At 36.0% G+C, this 25,271-nt stretch overlaps 1 protein-coding gene across 1 annotated transcript; it reads left to right on the top strand.

The window, feature by feature from the left end:
• Positions 1 to 18,447: 18,447 nt before the first annotated feature.
• Positions 18,448 to 22,436, top strand: LOC149828432 (dihydroflavonol 4-reductase-like). Its single transcript, XM_090016844.1, has 5 exons — positions 18,448 to 18,631; positions 18,714 to 18,883; positions 19,450 to 19,804; positions 20,747 to 20,942; positions 22,225 to 22,436. Exons 1-5 carry the CDS (start codon positions 18,502 to 18,504, stop codon positions 22,364 to 22,366), a joined length of 993 nt encoding a protein of 330 aa, XP_089872970.1. The 5' UTR covers positions 18,448 to 18,501; the 3' UTR covers positions 22,367 to 22,436.
• The last annotated feature ends 2,835 nt before the right edge of the window (positions 22,437 to 25,271 follow it).

The following is a 25,271-nucleotide window of genomic DNA, read 5'->3' as shown; positions in this document are numbered from 1 at the left end:
AACCCTTTTTGAAGCTTCAATTGCATCTTTAGTCCATTCTAAAACATGTACTAACATAATTAAAACATGATTATGTTGTTTAGTGCTTTTATAAACCATTAATTTATATAAACATGTACTAACATAATTAACTGGAATTTGTATCATCTTGTAAAAAATGTTACATGCACAACCCGAATTTCTACAAACATTCATTGATTACAAACATAAAAAATCTATGTTCATGGTTTACATAGTTCCTATACTAAAACATAACAATTATGCTTGCATGCTAATTGATAAAAAAAAATCTTAATATTCTAACCAAAATATAACCACACAATATTCTTGGATTCATGTCTAATGTTAATTAGAAAAAAATAGAAAAACTTGAAATTCAACAAACATAAAAATTTACGCATTGATGTTAATAAAAAAACTTTAATATTATAACCAAAATCAAATCACACAATATCCATCAACTTGTGTTTAATGGTAATTAAAAAATATACAAAAAAAACATTAGAACCATAAACTAACCATTTATTTCATTCTAAAAATACCACATCAAAACCCTAAATTCGGAAAAATGACCTTACCAAAAAAACACTACATCAAAACCTTAGAAACATTTATGCAACTATTAAAACCGTACCATAAAAATGACTTTATTGGAAAAACTCAAAGGATTCTACCGGTTGGGGACCACAAGATGAAGTGCAGACAATTGTCAATCAAGTGTCGTCGAAAGTAGCCATCACTGAAAATAGTCCTCAAAAATTTTGTCAGAGAGAAAGAGGTTAAGGCACCACCATTTGGGGACCACAAGAAGCCCTAGATTATATAGAAATAGGGTTTGAGGACCATCGGTTTGCGTAGTTTGCTTATATATATACTAAAATGGAATATTGCATGCTATAACAAAATTGTGCATCTCTTTAAGTCAACATACAAAAATGTTGACGAATTTCAGAGAAAATGTTTTAAGAAAAGAAACAATGCACTTAATGCTTGCGGAATTCTCATAAAGAAAATGAATTTCACACCAACTCCTGTAATATTTAGAGATTTCTATAAACATTCATCGTTAATACGCTGATTATTTGTAATCTATTGACAATGATAATTGTCATTGTTAATATTTTGATTATTTGCAATCTATTAATGATGATAATTATCATCATAGAAATGATGATTATTTATGAGTCATTGATTTTTAAGCCTTAAAATATCCTTCTTATACATCATAATCGGATGATTCAAGAGTCTATTTCTATAAAACCATGCATCTAGATTGCATCCATATGATGAAATTTTAGAAAAAAAAAACCTATAAAAATCTCGGTGCATGCTTACATATTTGATTGGTTTACATATTTTAGTTACCCTATATCAAAGGAAACTGAAATTTGTAAACTAGTATAAACAGAGCTTTTCATAGGTTTTTTGAAAATCTAACCCTACAGATACATTCTTCATGGTCTGTTTGCTTGGAGTCAACTATTGGATCATTATAATCATATCAAAAAATGTGATTTTTTATGCTTGCATATTTAAAAAAAAAAAATAGTCATTGGTTTTCAAGCCTTAAAAGATCCTTCTTATCCATTATAATCAGATGGTCTAAGAGTTTGTTTCTATAAAACCATGCATCTAGATCACATTTATATTATGAAATTTTAGAAAAAAATAAAAAACTCTATAAAAATCTTAGTGCATACCAATTTGCATATTTTAGTTACCTTGGATCAAGGGGAATTTGATGCAGAGCATCTAGAGATTCAGAGTGCAGAAGCGGAGTTGGATCCAAATCCAACTCTCTAGACCCAATCCGGGCATCGCTACCCAAGGCGATCCATACGCTTGCAGGACATTCCTTGTCCTAGTAGATCTTCTATTTAGTCGATGCTTGACGTACTCCTTATTTAATTGTTTCGATTCCATTGCGTCTTCATGGAATCATATTTTTGGATATTGTATCGACAATATTTATTTCATATAATATTTTTTTTTTAGGAACCAGATTCTACAGATCCGGATAGTTCTGGTGCCCTGTATGATTCTTTTGTGACACTAGAGGGTGTATAAGGAACGCAGATAGTTTTTATTTTTTCGCATTTGCATTTTTCTAATGCATTTTTGTACAGGATCCAGTTCACTGCATGTTTTGGATCTGGATCAAGATCTATTTCCAAAAGAGGCCCTAGTTGGCACCATTTTTGAAGTGGATCATCTTGGACCTCATTCAAAATTCAGCCTTGACTAGTCCAAGTCAAATATGGTTGTTGGTCCCTTAATAGCCTTAGCCAAAAGTAGTCCAGTCCAAATCATTTCTTAGAGCATGACTTGGGAAGGCCATTTTCCTCTTTAATGTGGCTTTTTTCCATACTCCAGGGCCATTATGAGTGGAGGTCAACCAAGGGGGAGGGGTCTGCTTCTTCATTTCAAAATTTTGGCTGTGTGGTTTATGCTACAGAAGAGACTATCTTGGTGTGAAAGAAGAATCAAATTTTATTTTGGCATGGAAGGTGCTCTTGAGAAGATCACTCTCGGCGTGTGGCTGAGTAAGCATTTTGTTCGTGAGGGTTGATCTTCAAAGAGGGTGTTCGATCTGCTGTTTATGAATCTCCATTTGATGTTGGTTGCTTCCCAATGACATCCCATTATTAACATCTTCCAGATAAAATCGCTGGTTTCATTTTTGTTATACTATATTGATATTTTCCTGTGATTTTCTTGAAGATTACTGTTTGAAAGTTGCAAGTAAACCATTTGTTGTTTGATTGGAATGAATGTTTGAAGTATTTTCATTAAGAAGTGATTCTATTATTCACAAAATATCCAGTTTTATTGGTTATTATACAACTCAGATTTTTTGTCAAAACCTGGATTCTCGAATCACGAGTTCTAAAAAATGACTCCAAAGAAATGATCATATCAACCTTGATACTAGTCAAATTCTGGCGTTATTTAGCTTATCAAAAATCTAAGACGATTATCTACAACTTTGTAGTTGAAGCCATTTCATGAATTGACCGTTTGAGTCCCTGAAAAGTGTTATCAAAGTCTTGGTCTGACAGGAATCCATTGTCACCAGTTTGGTTCAGAACACTCCTAGTGGTGTTCGGTATTTTTCAATTATATGAAGATTTCCAGAATGAAAATTGGTTTTGTTTGATTTTGTGGAAAGATAGAACCTAGATCTAAAACTTTTATGTTTTGAGTTTTAACTGAATCTCCATTTAAGTGCCTCGAAAATATTAATCTCTCTGCTGCTGTCGAATATTTTAAGTTTTAATTCATTTGATAATATCTCATACTATTTCCAGAATTCAAAAATTCGTAGAGCCTTGTAGAAAACTCAAAAAATTTTGAATCTTGGTTTGTTGGAAAGATTTGGATCTTACCTTCGATTTCTCAGCTGGTGGTTTTCACAAACTTTCCTATCTGTAGGGTCAAAACCCCCTTTAAGTAGACTGCCTACAGAGTCAAAAAATCTATCATAGGCTTGTTTGTCAGTCCTACTCTCGAGTCCATGGAACAGACACCTCTATTCCGAATCTAGTGATTTTGGATTCACTGAAAAGGCATGTCAATCGTGCACAACTTTCCTTTGGACCTCCTTTGTCAAAATAGAGTGCATGGGTCCCGAAAAACCTATTTCCTTGAGTCCTATTCGGTATCATTTTTGTGAAAAGCTTCCATGCGTGTCAAGATCTATTTGGATCGTGGATCGATGTTCACCGAGTCAACATCATTTTGGTATTAGAGCTAGGGTTGCCAAATTTTTTAATCTGATACGATTCCTGATATTGTGGGTGTCCAAAATTTTTTAAGTACCATTCACCATGGCAGGTCGAATGGGTGGTTGAGGTCCAAATAGCTTTAATAGAGAAAACGATGAACGTGATCATCGTTATGAGGTTCAAGATTTGCAAAGACAACTTGCTGAGACTAATCACCGAGTTGAAGATTTAACTCGTCAAATGACAGAGAATATTAAAGTTCACGATCAGTGAGCTGAGCGGAGTTCACATAGTTCTTAAGGAACTTTTGACACACATTCATATGATTCTGATGAAGACTTCGAGTCACATCGATGAAGTCCAGAGAGAAGAGATAACCTACAACCTAGGAGATTCCATTGGGATTCGAGCTTGCATTTTGATACCATGGAATTCAAGAGAATTGGAACTCTTGAAGAATTCCTAGATTGGATTAGCGAAGTCTGCAAAATCCTCAAATTTAAGGAAGTCCTTGAGGATCATCGTGTGGGATTAATCTCCCTCAAATTAAAGGGTCGAGTTGCAGCCTGGTGGCGACAACTTAAGTAAATGCACAGACATCAGGGTTCTGCCCCGATTGAGCATTGGGATCACATGGAGCAGAAACTTCGTGCTCAATTCCTTCCTTTAAACTATCACTGAGAACTTTATTAGAAATACCAAAGCCTTAAACAAGGGACTCGTTTGGTGGACCACTATATTGAAAATTTTCATGATCTTGTTGCACAGAACGACATCCGTGAAAGTGAAGAACAACTCGTATCGAAGTACATTGGAGGACTGAACTTCCAATTATAAGATATGCTTAACTTTGTGGATTGTTGGACTGTGTCTGAAGCACATCAAAAGGCATGCCAATGGAAAAGGTCTACCTAGAAGAAGACCTTAGCTAGGCATGGTTCTGTGACTAGACCAACAATGCGGGTCCCAGCAATCCCCACTATGAAAGCAAACCCACCTAGGGTTACGATCTAGAATGGTCCGATAGAAAATCAAACGAGGACGTCTAGTTTGAGTACCCCCATCAAGTGATATACTTATGAAAAATCTGGTCACAAGTCCACTGAATGTCGTGGCAAAGCCTTATTTGTTGAAGGAATTCATGAAGAAGAGGATGCTCAATTCATCATGAGTTTGATCCCATTTATGATCCTGAGATTGAATCTTTTGAAAAAGAACCAGAAGAGGAATTTGTGGATGAGGAAGTGTTGCTACCTGATAGAGGTGAGGCACTCAGCACTAGGAGGATTTGTTTATCCCCACGACAAGAAACGAATGATCGATGGCTAAGAACTCATATCTTCGAGCCTACGTATACCATCAATGGAAAAGTATGCAGATTCATCATAGACTCCAGTTGCTATGAGAATGTGATTTTGGTCAAAGCCATGACGAAGTTATGTTTGAGTTATAAGACTCATCCCCGTCCTTATCAGATGTCTTGGATCCAAAAGAGCATTAATGTTTGTGTCGATCGACAATGCTTTGTCAAATTCTTCATTGGAAATATTTATTTCGATCAAGTCTGGTGCGATGTGCTTCCCATGGATATGAGTCATATCATTCTCAAAAGACCATGGCTGTATGATCATTCTGTTATCCATAATGGTCGATCTAACTCATATTCGTTCACATTCGAGGAACATAAGATTCATTTGAAGTCGTCCAAGGATTTACCACCTTTGTCTTCATCATCTTCATCTCGTACTCCTTCTACCACCCAAATTTCTCACACCACTTCATCCAAACCTGCTTCTTCGAAAGTCAAGCTTTTGAGTGCTTTTATTGTCAGACATGAGCTCCAAGAGGCTCTAAGTCAATCTAACATGTGTTATTTCCTGTTCTCAGTTGATTCTGATTTATTGTATGGTGAGTCAAAGTCTGACACCATGGATTCTAGAGTCACACCCCTATTAGAGGAGTTTCATAAAGTCTTTCCCGATCAATTACCTCCTCTACAAAAAGTCCAATACCACATCGATTTATATCCTGACGCAGTATATTGCCACATACCCCACATTTTTGCATGAGTCCTATGGAGTATGAAGAGCTTCATAGACAGGTTGAAGAATTATTGACTAAGGGTTACATTTGTGAAAGTCTCAGTCCATGTGCAGTTTCTGCCCTTCTTGTGCCCAAGAAGAATAGAACATGACGGATATGCATTGATAGCCGAGCTATCAATAAAATAACCATCAAGTATAGGTTTCTCATTCCAAGATTGGACGATCTGTTGGACAAACTGACTGGTTCAAAAATATTTTCCAAGTTAGATCTGCGTAGCGGATATCATCAGATACACTTTAGACCTAACGATGAATGAAAACCATATTCAAAACTCATGATGGTCTCCATGAATGGATCGTAATGCCATTTGGTCTATTCAATGCTCCATTTACCTTTATGAGAATCATGAATCAAATTTTTTGACCTTACATCGATAAATTCCTGGTCGTTTATTTTATGGCATTCTCATATATAGTCAAACTGAGCTTGAGCATCTTGAACACTTACGTTTAGTGTTTGATATCCTCAAAAGGGAACAATTTTATGCTTCTATAGATAAGTGGGTCTTCTAGGCCACTGAAGTTTTATTTCTCGGTTATGTGGTTTCGACGATGAGTATATACGTTGATCCTTCAAAGGTCGAGTTGATTCAAGATTGGCATGTGCCAAACTCCATTATTGTCGTTCGTAGTTTCCATGGGTTAGTGTCATTCTATAGGAGATTCATTCTGTATTTTAGCAGTATCGTTGCTCCATTGACTGATTGTATCAAAGGAAAGGCCTTTCAATGGAATCCCGAAACTCAACAATTATTTGAGCGTTTGAAATCCTATCTATGTTCAACGTCTGTGTTAGTTTTACCCAAATTTGAACTTGCCTTTGAATTATCATGTGACGTATCTAGAGTAGGAATCAGTGTTGTGTTGAGTTAGGAAGGTAAGCATGTTGTGTACTTTAGTGAGAAGTTGAATGAAGCCAAGTTGAAATATAGCACCTACGATAAGGAATTCTATGTTATCGTAAGAGCGTTAATGCACTAGAGGCATTATTTGGTGCATCAAGAATTTATCCTCCATACTGACCATGAGGCTCTCAAATATATCAACGGTCAGCATAACTTAAATGCTCATAGAGCCAAATGGGTAGAGTACCTGCATGAATTCACATTTGTTTTGAAACATAAGGCAATAAAGGATAATGTTGTTGTTGATGATTTAAGCAGAAAGAACATTCTTCTGTCTACTATGAAGTTATTCATTTGGGTTTTTGAAGAATTCATATCATTTTATAAGTTAGATAGTTATTTTTCGAAAGTTATTAATGAAGTGAATAGCCAACCTCATGACAATTTCTCCCTGATTGATGGATTTGTATTTAAGAGCAATTTGCTTTGTATCACAAACTGTTCCCCGAGACATCATTTGATATTTTTAAGCTAATTTGGGTGTTTATTGTTGAGAATTCTAGGAAAAATCCCTAATTTTTTAAAGCTATTTTGGGTGTTTATTGTTGAGAATTCTAGAAAAAATAGGCATTTTATTGTTTGTAGAAACAAATTGCAATTTTATCTAGTTTGTCCATGTGTTTGGGTTTTTCTCTTCTAATATGAGTGCCTCGTTATATAGATGTTCTCATTTTGGGGTTACTTCTATAAAATTGAAAACGACTTGATGATAAACATGTTTGTCTGTATTGCCGGTTGTTTGTAATGAATTATGCAATTTGAGAGATGGTAGTTGGCAAGAAGATGCCAACTCCAACTGATTGAAAAATACCAGTTCTCAAACACATATAGGAATTGTCAATTCTCAATACAACCAAATCTAGGATTTGGCATTTAACTACAAATTATAAGCTCTCAAATAAAGCATAAGTTCCCATAAACAACTTGATTATCACAAGGAGACTAATATCTATTCTCTTTAATGTCAAGTTAACTTTTCTAAAAAAACAATCCCAAAAGTAGTGAAACTGGTGGAATATAGACTTTTGTGGTTTGATTCTATCAATTTTCATTCACCCCCTCCTACATTTTTCTTCTATTGTTTCATGTTAGATGTGCCTATTTATTATAAAATGATAATCTTTCTTTGCTCTGAGGCTTAAAACTGGTAACTTCATTCATTTGTTTGATGCTTGTGTACTAGTTAGGGGTTACAAGATGGATAAGAGCTAAATTTTTGTAGAGATAGATATGAGCTTGAATATATAAACAAAGTTCGGTCATTTTGTAACCTATCTCATAATCTCATGGATGGGCATGGTAGGATCAAGTGTTTATGCATGAAATGCAAAAACAAATTATAACTGAAAGTAAATATGGTAGACACTCATTTGATTCAGCATGAGTTTTATTAAGACTACACAAATTAGATATATCACAATGAAGTAGAGGCACTAAGAGTTGGGTGTGAGTATAACGAAATGATGATGTTATCAAGGGTGGTATGGATATTGATGATGATATGGATGAATTGCTGGATGGTGTTTATTTGAAGACACACATGTCTTCTAACCTAGGCCAATCTTCTACTACACTAGGTGCAACAAACAATGCTAATGAAGAGAGATTGTTTGAGAAATTAGGAGACTTGTCTTGGTATGAACTTTATGCAAGATGTAAGAATTACTCTGAACTCTCTTTCATCATTAGGTTACTTAATTTAAAGATACTTAATAATTGGAGTAACAATTCATTTGATATATTGATTGACTTGTTAAGGGATGTGTTTTTTGAATGGATCGGCTTGCCAAAGTCATTTTACAAAGCAAATTGGTACAAAAAAGATATGTGTTTTAGCTACGAGAAAATACATGCTTGCAAGAATAATTATGCATTGTTTTGGAAGAAAAATGCTAATGTCGATGAATGCTCGAAGTACCACACTAAAAGATGGTACTTTGAAGAACGTTGTGACGGTAAACATACCTTAAAAGGTTTTGCGATACTTTTTAATTAAGCCTAAGATGAGACAATTATTTTTGTCAAAAGATACTGCAAGGGCAATAAGGTGGCACAAAAAAAAATGTGTAGATGATGGGATTCACCTAAGGCATTCAGTTGATTCTATAGTATGAAAAGAGTTTTTTAAAGAACATAGCACTTTTGTAGCAAATCCCTACAATGTATGACTTAGCTTGGCAAGTGATTACTTCAACCCATTCGAAACTATGAGCATGTCATATAGCATGTGGCCTTTAGTGTTAATTTCATATAATTGGCCCCTCTAAAGGTGTATGAAATCACCATTCATGATGTTGTCCATGCTTATTCTAGGACCTAGGGCACCTAACAATGAAATATATGTCTATTTATGGCCACTCATTGAAGATATGAAAGAATTATGGTACCACCGCTTGCATATATATAATGTATCCACAGATCAGACATTTTAGTTGCATGGACCGCTCTTATGGACCATAAATGATTTTTCTATATATATGAACCTATCTGAGTGGTCTACTAACGGTAAACTTGTGTGCCCCACGTGTAACAAGAATACATAATACAAATGACTCAAGTTTGACAAAAAGACATGCTACATGAGATATCGGCGATACTTATCTCGAGATAATCTATGGTGAAGGCAAAAGAATTTATTTGATGGCACTATCGAGAGTAGGATAGCACCAAAATAATTATTTGGAGATGAGGCATTAATTATGCAGTTAGTGCAACTTTTATATAGGCATGTACAATTCTATTGGATGTATCCAATTAAACGATATCTTAAAAAACTTAAGCATTTTGTAAGGAACAGAGCATGTCCATAAGGATCATTTGTAGAAGCATATATCTCAGATGGATGGTTGACCTTTTTTTCTATGTATCTCTGTGAAATTGAAATAAGATATAATCATAAAGAGCGTAACTATGATAGTTTGCCGATTGAAAACCCTATAGGCTTATCTATTTTCTCTCAACGAGCTCATGGGTTAGAAGCCTCCAAGTTTATACAACTAGATGATTGTGTGTTGTTTCTCTAACTAGGGCTCAATGGTATGTACTAGATAATTGTGCAAAAATTTGGGATTATATTAAGTATGTTTTTTTCATGATCTTCCTTAAGTGAAGTGGCATATATAGTTTGATTGTTTTCTATATCTCATCCATTTTTAATGCATTGAGGAGATTGCAAGTGAGAGCCCTGCTATAGATGTTGAACGTAAGCATCAAGAGGAGTTTAAAGCTTGGTTTAAGGTTCACATATGTTAGACGAAAAGATGAGGGATTAGTCAACAAGTATGTGCTCTTGCATATGCCTCTGATCGTGAGGTCTTTAAGTTCTCGAGTTATATCGTGAACAAGAATAGGGTTCATACAAAGGATTGTGAAAAATATTGTTGTTGACAAAACAATGGTGTTTTTGTTCCATGTGAAAATGATGCAGGCACCATTGACTATTATGGTATTCTGACAAATGTTTATGTTTTACGCTATAAGGGGGACAACATTATTTTTGTTCAAATGTGATTGGTTCGACACTTCATGTCGTACGGGAATACATGATGTACACTTTAAAAGTATGAATCTATCTTGGACATGGTATGATAATCAATCATTTATTTTAGCATGTCAAGCTACACAGTGCTAATAACAAATTGGGCAGCAGTTGACATGTGATGCAAAAAATATCTCCAAGACACACAAATGATGTTTTTGTCGTAGTAAGTTAACACAAAGAAGATAAATTGATAGAAGAGTACACCGAGGATGGTCATGATATTGAATTTGATGATGAAGATGCTAATTCATTAAATATTCAATATGACGACGAAAAGTCACCATTACATAGAGATGACATTGATCTTGTTGAAGTATAGATTAACCTGATAGATACTCATCATGAACTGAAAATAGAGGAAGATTGGACCAATGATGATACATCTTTCGATGGTCAAGAAGAAGGCGTATCTAGGATCGTGGTGACATACTTTGATGATGAGGATAAGGATTTCATTGATTTAAGTGCAGACTTTACTGATGATTTGGATTGATGGGGCATGCATACCTTCTCACAGAAATGACATGTTCTCTTCTTATACTTTGTAACTGATGTCTAGTATCATCTATATTCAGTTACATGCTCTTTGGTGTCTGTTTAATGTTTATATCTTGTGCTTTTGTTACTCTTGTTTTGACTTTATTGTGGCTCTTTAGTTTTACTGTATCATGTTTGCTAGTTATATAATTGCAGATTTTGCTTGTGTTTTTTAATTAAGATTTCCAGTGAAACTTGGAGTTGTATGTCAAAGCTAATTTTTGTGTTTAGTTTATAGTGTCAGATTTTCATTATTAGCACAAATGTGCATCAACTTTCTGTACATTTAACTTTAGAGTAGTGTTTCTACCTTTAAGAGCCAATTAGGTGAATTATGCTTAATCATGTATTTATTGAGTTGTTATGTTATTTGTTTGAATTATTGTCAAGCTTGTTTCAATAGTTTTGAGATTGAAAATATTAGTTTCATTTAAATGTAATCATTCAGACAAACTGTTATTTTGCTTATCTAATATCACTTTTTTTAATGAGAAATAGATGACAAGAAGGTGAGGACGATTTGCGTGAGGTTCACAGAGTAGGGCAGCTATCACGAGTACTCTGGCACCTCCTGTCACGCATCTTGGAAACAATGTGCAAGGCTGGGGGACATTAGCATCTTCCATTAATGAGTCAGACGACGATCTTCCCCCAGAGGCACCATCCCCAACCATAGTGCATCGAGTAGTGTTGTATGTAAGTGGTCATTTCATGTTAATTATATTTCTTTTTTCATATATGTCACCTTGATTCAATCTATTTTAACTAAATGTACTTGTTTGTGCAGCCATGACACATATAAGGGCACCTTGAGGCAAGAACAAGTGCACGAGGTTTGCATTGTTTAGGCAAAAATGCCTTATCTCACTTAGTATCCCAAATGGATCACAGGCAGTGGAGTACCCAAACGCTTCTATATTTGTGGGGTGAGTGACATACATTATGCACCAGCATGCACAACTTTATCATGTATCTTGGAAGAAGGTACCTGAAGCACACAAAAAAGAGTTACTGGACTTTATAGTAGTAAGTATCATGTTGTATTGTAATATTTATCTTTTCTATTTTAACAAAGTATCAAATTTATGACATGCCATCAACATTGCATCTAGTTTAAGAAATTACTTTGCTATTGACCTAACAACTTCTTCAGCTTGAAACTAATTAAGCAAGCCTCATACTATTATCTAAGGCAACATAGAAACAGAAATTTTGCTAATCCTTAAAACTAAAGCCTTATGCTATGCAATTGCCTTAATATCAACTAAAAACCGTTCCCCTAAACCTGATTTAGCAAACCCAAACCCTAGATCAGTAAAGGTTTAGGGATTTTGGGTTTGCTAGATCAGTTAGTGTTTAAAGAGAGAGAGAGAGGCAGAGGGAGGAATAGACACACCTCAGGCTGCGATTCCCGTGATGGTTCGAAATTATAGCGAGGGAGAGAGTAGTTGGTGCTGGTTTTGCTTTAACGAGAGCCCAAAATGAGAGGGAGAACGAGAGGCGATGGTTCGAGCTTCCGACAATGGTTTAAGGGGTGGAGGAAAGCGCTGGTGTCGATGATCAAGCTCTAACGATCGACAGTTGAGCTTTTTTGAGCTTGCAATGGAATAGAGAGGTAGTGCATGTTCCCCTCAAGCCTGCAGAGAAGGAGAAGAAGAGGCCTCTGAGGTCTTGTTGCGAGGACGATTGCAGTGGCCGATGGTCGGAGGTCTAGGGGTTGGCGGTGGTCAGTGGTCCAATGAGAAAGAGAGGCAAGAGATATAGAGAGGGAATGGAATATGAAACAGAGCAGGTTAGGGTGAGAAATCAGGTAACATGTATTTAAATACCTTGAGCGCTTGCCGTTGGATCTAAAAAAGACCCCACAGCCAACATGAGTAACATCCTGCATAGCTAACGTGTGCCCAGCTATAATATATATATATATATATATATATAGTAATGGGTTTGTGGTAAACCAATTTAGTGCTAAACCGCAAGCATAAAACTAGGACCCCTGCCCTTGGGGCCTATGGTACGCGTCAGCCAAGGCCCTACCCCACTAAGCCAACCCCCCTTGGGGCAGGAAATGACATCTATACCACAAAATTCCCAATGTCGTTTTTAAAAAGTTAAAACTGTGCTATAATTTTGTGCAACACTGCCCTTAATCCGTCCCTAAATAGTAAGAAATGTTGCTGTCCGAGTGGATTAAGGGGCTTTATATGACTCAGGTTAGGTTTTTTAGTTTCGAAAAGCTTATGGAGCGTCTTTTCACCCCCCATATGAGGGTAACTACTACGCCCTTTCATTAATTTTTTCTTTTAAAAGTTAAAAAAAAAAATTGCCTGCCTAAACTTATCATGCGTTGAATAAGGGAGCACATCTCTTCAGGACTCTATTCTTAGCCTTACTCTCTCAAAATAGGGATGAGCCTTATGGGTTTCCAAGGGCAGCCCCTATCCATGTTGAGGATCTTAAGCCTCCCCATGCTCTAGTTTTGGATCCAGATCTGATCCGGTTCTACCATACCCTATATAAGACCTGTACCCATTTACAAACTGGATCTTCAATCTAAAACCAATTACAAAGTTGGTCCAAACCCAAAATCTTATATTAAGCTAGTTCTACTCTATCTTTTAAAAAATTGGCATAGCATCTAACACGATTTTCCTTTTACTTTTGGATTCAGCCTCCTTGGCAGTGACAACCAAATCCAAACATGTACAAAATGCTATCGGACCTTGATTGTGAAGCCCGAAAAGAGAGGATTTCAAGATAGGTTAATTGGCAAGCTTATGTGGTGAGGTGAAATCTCATGATTTTTTTCAAAGATGTGGTTTTTTGGGTATATATATATTGAAAAAGTGGTAGCTGCTTAACGCATCCATGCTTAACAAAAACGAATGTAAGCTGAGCGTGACGCGCTTATGTGCAAACAGAAAAAGAGAGCATTTAGCACGCTTTTGAAGCGCTACTAAAGGTCCCAGTTTCATTGGGACCTTTAGCGATGTTTCAAAAGTGCTGCTAAATGCCTCTTTGGTGTGCACCCTGTATAAAAAAATATTTATAGCGGTACTTCAAAAGCGTTGCTAATTATTGGATTTGCAACTTTTGTGTGGTGAGCGTGCGTTCATTTTCGTTAAACACCTATAGATTAAGCATATACCACTCACTCACTCATATATATATATATATATATATATATATATATATATATATATATATATATATATATATATATATATATATAGGTTTATATTTGGTACAATCAATTGTACCTACAATCTTGTTTGAATCTCATGATGCGAGTAGTTTTGACACAATCTAATCTCATACATGTGTTCATCATGCTCGATTTACTAAGAATCAACTCTTTAGTCGGAAAAAATTGATGCCTTCATAGTTGTTGATTTTTGGATCAGTGAAAAAATGTATATACAGGTCGGATTTTTGCTATTCAAAAAATGGTTCCCACTAAACAAGACATGGAGATGTGAAAAAAAAAAATCAAACAAGGGGGTTCTGCTTCGTTTTGCTAGGTTGTGTGCACCTACAAATAGGGGTGTCAACGGGTCAGGTTTGGTTCAGACTCGGGTGAAGCCAGACTCAAACCAGGTTTGAGATTATGGCACCAGGTTCAGACCTGAGTCTAATAAGAACCACAGAAACCATACTCAGATCGTATAAGGACTACATAAACAGACCAGGACCATACAGGGTAAAATAATATTTTTTTATTTTTACATTAAAAAATTGTGAATCTTAATCGAAACTCAGGTTGGGCCCGGGTCTAGTATAAAATTTCACAAAGCTACATGTCAGATGGGGCCCAGGTTAAACCTGGCCTGTTGACACCCTTACCTACAAATGACTGCAGCAAATCATATATATAGTGAGTGGTAGGTGCTCAACCTGAGCTCAAGCACGCTGATCGTCCATTCATGACTGATGGACGGCCAGTATGCAAAAAACAAAAAGAGTTGTGCAAAAATGGACACAAAAAGCCCTTTAGGAGCGCTTCAAAACACCACTAAAAGCAAAAAGAAAAAATAATGACAAAGTCGGCCGAAGAACCAGATCATACAGGGCTCAAGTATAATAAAACCATTGCTAAGTATCTCTGAGCATCGATCCAAATTCACCATTGAAAGATCTTAAAGTGTAGTATGCCAAAAAATACTTGGGTCGCCCAAATTCTTCTGAAATTCACCGGAATCTTCACGCATTTTCATAGGCCTGTATTTTTATCGTAAAGACTCTATTTAAGTAGCTTTTTTTAATTTCTCTTTCTCATAGGATTTCATGTAAATCTCTCTCTCTTCCCGCATGTGATCTCCCTGATCTCCGTATAAATATCTTTCCTAAATTCTATTTCATAAGATTCTCGTGTAAATACTCTCTCTCTCTCCAACATTTTCACTGAATTTTATGTAAGTAGCTTTCCTAATCTATCTCTATTAAAGTACATTATATCACAACCAATTAACAGATGACATTAAAAATAGCAACACTTATTTTGTCATTTTATATAATGGGGGTACTCCTATGAAAAAACAATTTATTAAATGACATTCAACCGAAACCACTCCCCTTTGTCATTTTTAAAATATTACAATTCAAATAATTTTTGGCTCCCTAGTGCTCTTCAATGCTCCTTTGCACCTTTATACTAGATATAGATATAGATTTTCAGGGTAGAAAAATAATTTCCTACTTACATAATGACTCAAAATAATAACCATATGATCATCATGTGACTTTAATTAATGATTTAATTACACTGTAGACGTTTGCAATTTAAAGTTGCCCTTTCTAACTAATGCCACTTTTCAAAGCTGACTTTCTGCCTCCTTGTCATTTGTCAGCATTCATTATTGACATTTATTTCCACCTAATCAAAATTATGATTTAAATGACTTCAAAATTATGATTCCCTACTCTCACATCTGGATGACTTGGTTGGCCACATCATGATTCAAATGACTGCAGTTTCTGAGCACCTGCATGGTGAGGATAGGCCTACGTCTTCTCCAAGACCAAGGAATTCCCTATTGGCCTTGAAGAAGGAGCAGAAAAACTTAAAAAAAAAAACTTGTGATGCCTCCAATCAATATAAGATAGTATAAGAAGCAAAGCAGGACCAGGAACAAAGAAGATTTTTGAGAGAATGGGATTTTTTTTTAATGAATACTAAAAAGCAGCCCTTTCTTACAGTTGAGAGCGAGAGCGAGAGCGAGAGAGGTTCACACGCACATAAATTATAGATTAAACAAATAATAGAATATAATTCATCGTAGAGAGCTCACTATCAACAGTAATAAACATCTCAATTTGTTAAAGAACTAAAAGAGCTAGATAACCATTTATTAAAGGTGATATATGTATTTTAATTGTCACAAAAAAAAAATATGCAGATTACTACTTTTGCGTGTTGAAATTGATCGAGAGATTTTCCATGAGAATTCAATCTAAAACCAATTACAAAATTGGTCCAAACCCAAAATCCTGTATTAAGCTAGTTTTATCTTTTCCAAATTTGGCATAGTATCTAACACGATTTTCCTTACTTTTGTATTTAATTAGCCTCCTTGGCAGAGAACAAAATTCAAACATGTACAAAATTATATTGGACGAGAGGATTTCAAGATATGTTGGCAAGCTTATGTAGAGCTTTGTAAGGAAGTAAAGTGTTCAAATGATACTTTAGGATTGTTAAAAATCATACTCACAATTTCTCGATCTTGAGGAATTCTAGGTGAGGTGAAATCTCACAACCTTTTTCAAAGATGTGTTTTTTTGGATATATATATATATATATATATATATATATATATATATATATATATATATATATATATATATATATAGAGAGAGAGAGAGAGAGAGAGAGAGAGAGTAATGGGTAGACACCTCACACTTTTTGTGCCTACCATTGTTTATAACTTTTCTAAAATCTGACCATATAGATGTGATCTCCATGCTTGAGTTTATTGGAATAGACTTTTGCATTATCCAATTAACACTAAGTTAAGTTTTTATAAAATTCAAAAATCAATGGTATATAATTTTAAAAGACCATTCAATGCTTAAAAATCATTTTTTTCTCGAAAAAACATGATCCAAAAGTGATTTCCTAGCAAATCAATCATGGAAAACACCTCTGTAGGGTCAGATTTTTTAAAAACAACCTGAAAACCTCCCTATCCACTGGTAGTAGGCATATGGTAGGAACCAAAAGTGTCAGGCAGCTACCCAATATTCATATATATATATATATATATATATATATATATATATATATATATATATATATATATATATAGAGAGAGAGAGAGAGAGAGAGAGAGAGAGTAATGGGTCTGTGCTAAACCAATTTGGAGCTAAACCGCATGCTACGTTCGCTTTTAGGTTTTTTTCATTTTATTTTTAAATTCTGTATGTGATCTATTTACTTGATTTTATATGGATCAGATCTTGAAGAGTTTGATTCCAACACATGGGTTGGTTTTTATAAACTTAAAAAAATCAACGGTACAAAATCTTTGTAAATTTTCAAAGCTTCAAACAACATTTTTTCATCAAAAACACAAGATCCAAGGGTGGATTCCTAGCAAATCGATCATGCCCAACACATTTATAGAGTCGGAACCACATAAAAAGCATGGAAGAAGCTGAAAAACCCATTTAGCATGCATTTTAGCACCAAATGGGTATATATATATATATATATATATATATATATATATATATATATATATATATATATACTGGTAGCTGCTTAACATATCCATGCTTAATAAAAATGGATGTGCGTTCTGGCTCAAAGAGCAAAAAGAGATCATTTAGTGACACTTTTAAGGAGCTGCTAAATGCCTCTATGGGGTTATGTCCTGTATAAAAATTATTTTTAGCGGCACTTCAAAAGTGCGTGCATTTTTTGCTAATTTTGTTTTTGTTTCTTTTGTACGCTGAGCGTCAACGTGCGTGCATTTTTTGTTGAACACTATATATATATAAAAGCTCATAGCAGTGAATGACCTACTCATCGAACGAGCATCAAATTCATTGATTTTTAAAGATTTACGTTCATTAATGACAGTCACGACTACGGCTAATGACTTGGGCAGAAAACAATTGACAGCTGCTAATGACTTATACACGTTGAAGAAAAGTGTAGTGGCTGATCTGTGTGGGATCAACGGTGGAGAAGCATCCACTAACAGTGGACTATTTGTGTGTCCATTGTTAGCTCTGTATATGTATAAAGTAACTGGTAGGTGCAAAATTGATACGTGTTAAACGGGTTTATCTGCCCTTCTAGTGTTTTTTTGCAGTTGTGATCCTATAAATGTGGGTATGATCGATTTATGAAGAATTGGATCATGTGAAAAAAGTGATATTTGGAGCCTAAAAATTTACAAAGATTTTAAACCATTAATTTTTTGAAACTTATAAAAAACCCGCCCATGTGTCTGAATGGAAAACTTATCCCTAAATAATTAAGTACATAAGTCACATCTGTACTATCAATAAAACCAAAAAAGTCTGAATCATTTAGGTCACATCTGTACATTCTAAATTTAAAAACCAAGAGAAGTCTTCTCCTGGCTCAAGAACCACACTATAAAATTAGATGGTTATGTATGAAAGGAGGAGAACCAACAACACAATATAATTATCCGTCTGTTTCTTTTTAAGTTGTGGCAATGGCAGCTGCAGAAGGTGAAAGAGGCAAAGTGTGCGTTACGGGTGGCGCAGGTTACGTGGCCTCATGGCTCGTGATGAGATTGCTGCAGCGTGGCTACTCCGTCAGAGCCACAATAAGATCCAGCCCTCGTAAAAATTCAAAAATCTTTTAGTTCTTTTTTTTGCTCTTTCACACTTTATTCACCACCTGATGGTTTTATTTTTCTTGTAGAGTTCCACGAAGAGACAGGCCACCTGGAAACTCTCGAAGGTGCAAAAGAGAGACTCGAAATCGTCGATGCAGATCTCTGCAAGCCCGGAAGTTACGATGCCGCTGTTGAAGGTTGCATTGGAGTCTTCCACGTTGCCCACCCTGCCAATTTCGATGCACCAGACCCCGAGGTAATTGATCATTTATTCATACATTTTTTTAAAAAAAGTATCTAGTAATTTGATTTATATGCTTTGCTCTCCGGAAAAATGTTTATTAAAAAATCACCATCAATATCCACCCAGCCGGGCCAGCCCATCCCATCCCATCCCGCTGGATGACTAAGTCCTCCATTCAAAGTTACTTTTAAGGGATTTGACAAGCGTGCAGAACACTTTGGACCATGTTTCCAATGCTTTCTAAAGATTAGTAGAAGTATAGGCTACTTACAGTTGTGATTGTTTTTGCTTTGAAGTTGGTAAAAGGACAGGTTACTTACTGTTAAATGTTTTTTGCTTTGAATCTTGTAAAAGTTAGGTCACAATCCCAACTTTTACTTTCTGTCTCACCACCAAAACAAGCGCCATAATGATTTTCAACATCACCTGATACAAAAACCCTCGGATAAAACAGGATTTCTTCATCTTTTTTCATGGGCATATTTTGCTTTTTGGGTTTTACCTTGCCTGAATTTCATCTTGTTGTTGTTTATGGTGTTTTCGTTTGGTTGGTACTCTTGCAATCGATGTACCGTTAGAACCAAGTCATAAAGCCAGCAGTGGAGGGGGCACTGGGCATCCTGGAAGCTTGCCGCAAATCTAAAACGGTGAAGCGAGTGGTTTACACTTCTTCTGCCAGCGCAGTCGTTTTCACCGGCCGTCCACTGCAGGTGATAGACGAGAGCATGTGGAGCGACGTCGACTACTGCAGGGCGCTAGAGGGCCCTGGTTCCGCCTACTTCATCTCCAAGACTCTTGCAGAGAAGGCGGTTCTAGACTACTCGGAGAAGTATGGGTTAGAGGTTGTGACGGTTCTTCCATCCTCTGTTCTCGGTCCGTTCCTTACGCCCAACTTCCCTCCCAGCTTCGTAACATCCTTGGCATTGATCATAGGTACGTACCGGCTGCAAGTTGCTTGCCCTATAAGTTTTTTCCTCCTTTTTTATCCATGCTATTCTCGCAAAAAGTCGTTTGGGATCCAAATCGTGATCATTTGTTGCGAGTCTCTCGGCGAGACTTTAATTATTCAAGATTTTTTCTGTATTTAAAAAATAAAATTCTTTAAAAGACAGAATTATATTTTCATTAGCATGCACTTTTATTATTTATTTACAAATGTGAACAAACTTGCAAGGCTTCCTTCCTCTCAAAGACTGCACGAAGAATAAGGCAAACATGATAAAAGAGGGCAACACATTGCTTTTGCTTGCATGCTTTAAAATTTAAAAAATGCATGAGCTTTTGGATTGGGTTTCCTACTTTTCTTTTAGATGGCCTTTTGGTTTTTAGGAAATAAAGATTTAAATTAAATACCCTTTTGTTTTTAGAAAATAAAGATTTAAATTAAATACCCTTTTGTGTTTTAGAAATAAAAATATATGCACGAGATAGAATCCGTAAATGTATGTGTAAACCAATAAAAGTATCATTTAGATTGGGTTTTAGTACTTTTCTATTTAAAACATGGTAACAAACATTTTTTTTGCTTTTTTTTAGGGACATTAAAGCAACAAACTTTAAGAAAAGAATAAAAAGAAACCTACATCACAAGCGGACCAATGCAAACCAAGTCCCCATGAAGTTGTGTTTGAACACCAGTAAAACAGAAACAATGACTTGGTTGGGCCAGTCACCTAGTTGGCCGGTTCAAACCGTGAAGTTTGCCAACCATGCTTTTCTCTCTTTCTCGTTGGATCGACTTACATGTGCATATGTATATGTATATATATTTATTTATGTATACACACATACGTGTGCATTGCCTAATGGTGGCTGTCCTTGAGTTTGAGCAACGCTAACCCTATGAATTGAAGCTTCTTCACATACGACATGCAGGCAATCAGGAGCATTGCAAATTTCTGAAATGGATGGAGTTCGTCCACATAGACGACTTGGCATCGGCCCACATATTCCTCTTGGAGTGTCCCGAAGCGAAGGGCAGATACATTTGCTCGTCCCAAGGCACCACCATTCATCAGTTGGCTGCTTTTCTCTCCAACAAATTCCCTCAATTCCATATTCCCAAAGATGAGTAAGCATCTACACCCAAGGGGTTTGACGCAGTGGAATTGTGCCTGACCGTTTGACGGGTAGTTTAGGTTCAAATCTCATGGGTGTCACCCCCGCCGAAGCATGGTGACTGTCTGTGGTCTAGGGGTAAGCCCTCGGAGTTTTAGGCTGACATGGACAGCGACTGTAAGTACGGCAGGCTGAACCAACGCGGCTAGGTCTCTAAGCCTGGAGCTGTTCTCCAAGTAAAAAACAAAAAGATCAGAAAGCATCCGGATAGTTAACATGGTAACGTCAAGTTGGTTGCGGGTCACATGGTTAAATCCCAACTTGCACGAACACTCCCATCTAAACGATTTTCCGAACTTGTTGAATTCCCAGCTGATTGGTGGTCAACAACTCCACTTACCTCATGTTGGGATCTCATTGATGAAAGTTATTTTCTTAAAATCTGATCCTATAGATGTGATCTACATGGTTCATTTAATTCGTCACAATCCATTAGCTCATGCAAGTTGCTTTGATCACCTAACTCTGACTCACACAGATGCAAGTTGCTGAAATCTGTTGATTTAAAAAATCATATTTTTGGTATTAAAAAAAAAAAGCCCTATCCATTAGGTGGGTGAGGGGTTCACGTCACCTTGTCTTAGGACGTTGCAAGTTTAAACCCAAAATGATATGATTGAATAACAGGTAGGGGTCTGACTAACCCCAGCTTTCTCTGTCAGAAAACATCAACGGCTTGGCCATGTTAATTTGTTCGAGTGAGTGGTGCAACTAGCTAAAGTTGTTTTCTTTATTTTAAAAATAAAATAAATATCCAAGTTTGTTAATAATCCATAGGATAAGAATACCTACTTTACTCTGGATATTAATGCATTAACAACATAGTTTATTGGGATCTGTGCTTTATCATCAGTATTTCAAGTAAAACAACAGACTAGATGAGGTCGCCGAACCTGCAGGAATGCCAGCCTGAGCCAGAGATTGCACACTTTAAGTGAGCTGCTGCACATAAAATGTGTGCAATAACATTGCACTTGATCTGACCTCGATTGTGCAAGTTTTGAGTGAGATATTTAATAAGGGTAAAATGAGCGATTGTTACATTAATTACCTATTCAATTATGGTTAAACTTAAGACAGGTATTGGTGGTCATGTATTTGGACAATTGAAAACAAAATTAGCTGTGCATTTGAATTATGTGTTTTTTTTTTTCAGAGAAGGATGTAGTTAATTTACCAAGATATAAATGGGTATATTTTTGTAAAATAACCTTTTTTTTCTCGCCTTTTTACAGATTTCTACAAGGATTGGAGGAAGAAAAAACAATGTCTCTCTCTTCACAAAAGCTATTGAGTTTGGGATTCGAGTACAAGTATGGACTCGAAGAAATGTACGAAGGAGCTATCAAAGACTGCCAAAGCAAGGGTTTTATTTGATTCAATTCCACCTTCATATTTTGGAGATGGTTTATTTATTCTACACACAAAAAAGCAAGGGTTTTATGAGTTCACATACTATCCTGTATCACCAGAATGAATGATATGAGACATGGAGATGAACACTTTTTTATGAGATGTCATATTTTCATGTACCACAATATTATTTATTTTCAGTGTTTAGCATGTTAATAATACTTTTATAAATAGGTTAGTCTCTAACCCATTTTATTGGTCATTTTAATATTGTTATTCTATTATTCTCTCCTCTCAAAAGAGAGATACTTTACACAGAATCAACAATGCACAAAATCATAGAGAATCAATTTAGTTTCACAAATGTGATCACATATAACCATAATGTATTGTCATACATCAGAAAGAATCAAATAGACTCATTCTCATTACATGTTGAGAATATAATCTCGGTGCTAACCCTTTAGTAAGAGGATCCACAATCATTTCTTAAGTACCGATTATATCAATACACACTAAATAATTTTCAATTTAGCAGCTTTATTATCACAAAAGGTCTTTAGTGGCCTCTCAATAGAGTCCACAACACTAAGATCCGAAATGAAGCTTCTAATTCATATGACCTAAGATGAAATCTTATTTAAATCAATAATTTCTGCCTCAATGGCTTTTAAAAATTCCTTCACAATCCTGCAATGAGACATAACACCACTAATATTTTTAGAAACTTGTGATTGAAAAAGCAACATGTTAAGATTATTAAAGCACTCTCACTTCTCATAGACAACCTTTGGACTGCTCTCACTTCTTATATATAGCCTTCTGATTGGTTATAATATTTTCTATATGAGTGAGATAATCGCTCTATACGAGATTCATATTGAAAAGCTAAACATGAGACTCATTATTATTCACCTTTTCTAAGGCAATCATAATAAGGTCATTATTTTTCTTCTTTGGTAAAAACAATAATACTTAGAGCTACTTCGGCTCCTAAATTATCAAGAAATTGACTCTAATTTGTGAAACTAGTAGATCATGTAACCAGAGGCAATTTGACATAGTACCTTTGGGTACAATCATGCTTCATGGTCTGATATACACACATACTATTATACCCTATGTGAATTTGGAATACAATGACCTATATTTGGGTAGAATCATTATTTTAAAGTCATACACAATTGCAATACCAAATTTCAATATCAACACGGTGCAAAGAACCTTCAATCAACACAACTCTGATCACTTTGGTGATAACATGAGTGAGTTGATCAAAATCTTTTACCATAAGTTCATGTAAAGCATATCACAACACATAAATAGTACACACATTCGTAATCTCATGCTTAAACAATCATGAACAACACAAAATAACATAAAACACACTTTATATCATGCTAAAGTCATCAAAAAAATATGAGATTACAGATAAAAATACACATTATGAGTAATATTTGGGATTAGGGTCTTAAAATGGCCTAAATGGGTCCTTAATTAAAGATATTGAATCGGTCACTAAAAGTCCTAAACCAGTCATTTAAGGCCCTGAACTGGTACTAAAAGATATGAATCAGTCTTATAAACTACTGAACTCATCCTTAAATGCCTTGAACTGATTCTGAAAACCTCAAAACTGGTCTTAAGATGTATGAACTGTTTCCAAAAACCATTGAACTGGTCCTAATATGACCTGAATTGGTTATGTAAACCTCAGAACCAATTTTAAAAACCTTAAACCAATTTTAGAAACCACTGAATCGGTTCTAAAAGGACCAAAATCAGTTTCAGAATGACCTGAACCGGTACCTAGAAGGACTGAATCAGTTCCTGGATCGATTCCGTGCCATATAGATAACTGGGCTTGATTTTGGATCTAATCTGACCGAAAGGTCCGACTCGGTCCATCATAAAAGAATAATGGGTCCGACCATGTCATAACGGGTCAGGCACAAATCCAGTCCACCTAAAACCCAAATACCAGGTTCGGGTTTAGGTCCGAAAGAGTCGGATGCAGACCCAGTCCACTTAGAACCCCCAACAAGTTCGAGTCCCAGACCAAGGTTTGATCAGGTCGGATATAGAACCGATTCACCCAGAACCCCAATGGGCCCAGGTCGGACTCAGACCCAGTCCACCCAGAACCCCCAACGGGTCCACGTCCTAGACCAAGTGCGATCCACTCAATCCTACCAATGGGTTTGAGTCTGAATCGGGTCCTCCCAGGTCAGGTGCAGACCTGATCCACCCAGTCCTGCCAATGTGTCTGAGTCTGGATCAAGTCCCACCAGGTCAGGTGAAAATCTGATCCACTCAAAGACCCTCTAGTGGTTTTTTGAGAGCAAATCAGGTAAGGACTTGATCCACTCGGTAACCCTCTAATGCGTTACTAGGCTCAAATTGGGTCCCCCCTCGGACAGGCGTAGACCCAGTTCGCCCAAAACCTACGACTGGGTTTCGGGTACTGGACCGAGTCAAGATCCATTTTAGATGCTAGAGTGAATCTCAACCCTCCCCCTCCCAAAACAAATTTTTTTGGAAGGTTTACACCCCTCCCCTTTATTGTCGTCTACCACCGGCTGCAATGGTGCAAAACAGAAAAAACACATAAAAATGTGTGGGTTACCCACCTCTACCACTATCGACGACTGACCTTATCTGCCAACGATGGTTAGCTGTTGTTAGCCTCAATTGTCCGCTGCAGGGGCAGAAACAATTTACACATAATCAACAATATACAAAAACATAAAAAATCAATTTAGTTTCATAAATGTGATCACATATAACCATAATGTATTATCATATATCAGAAAGAATCAAATACACTCATTCCCATTACATGTTGAGAATATAATCCTTGTGCTAACCTATTAGTGGGAGAGTCTACAGTCATTTCTTCCGAACCGATTATATCAATAGACACTAAATA

The sequence above is a fragment of the Nuphar pumila genome, chromosome 9 (assembly GCF_984573655.1).
Source record: "Nuphar pumila chromosome 9, dmNupPumi1.hap1.1, whole genome shotgun sequence".
Classification (NCBI taxonomy): Eukaryota; Viridiplantae; Streptophyta; class Magnoliopsida; order Nymphaeales; family Nymphaeaceae; genus Nuphar; species Nuphar pumila.
This window is presented reverse-complemented; position numbering and strand designations above follow the sequence as displayed.

Excerpts from the sequence above, each read along its gene's own strand:
- LOC149828432 (XM_090016844.1), top strand. The coding sequence starts at position 18,502 with ATGGCAGCTGCAGAAGGTGAAAGAGGCAAAGTGTGCGTTACGGGTGGC. Across the intron at positions 18,632-18,713 it reads CACAATAAGATCCAGCCCTC|AGTTCCACGAAGAGACAGGC; the intron begins GTAAAAATTCAA and ends TTTTTCTTGTAG. Across the intron at positions 18,884-19,449 it reads TCGATGCACCAGACCCCGAG|AACCAAGTCATAAAGCCAGC; the intron begins GTAATTGATCAT and ends ATGTACCGTTAG.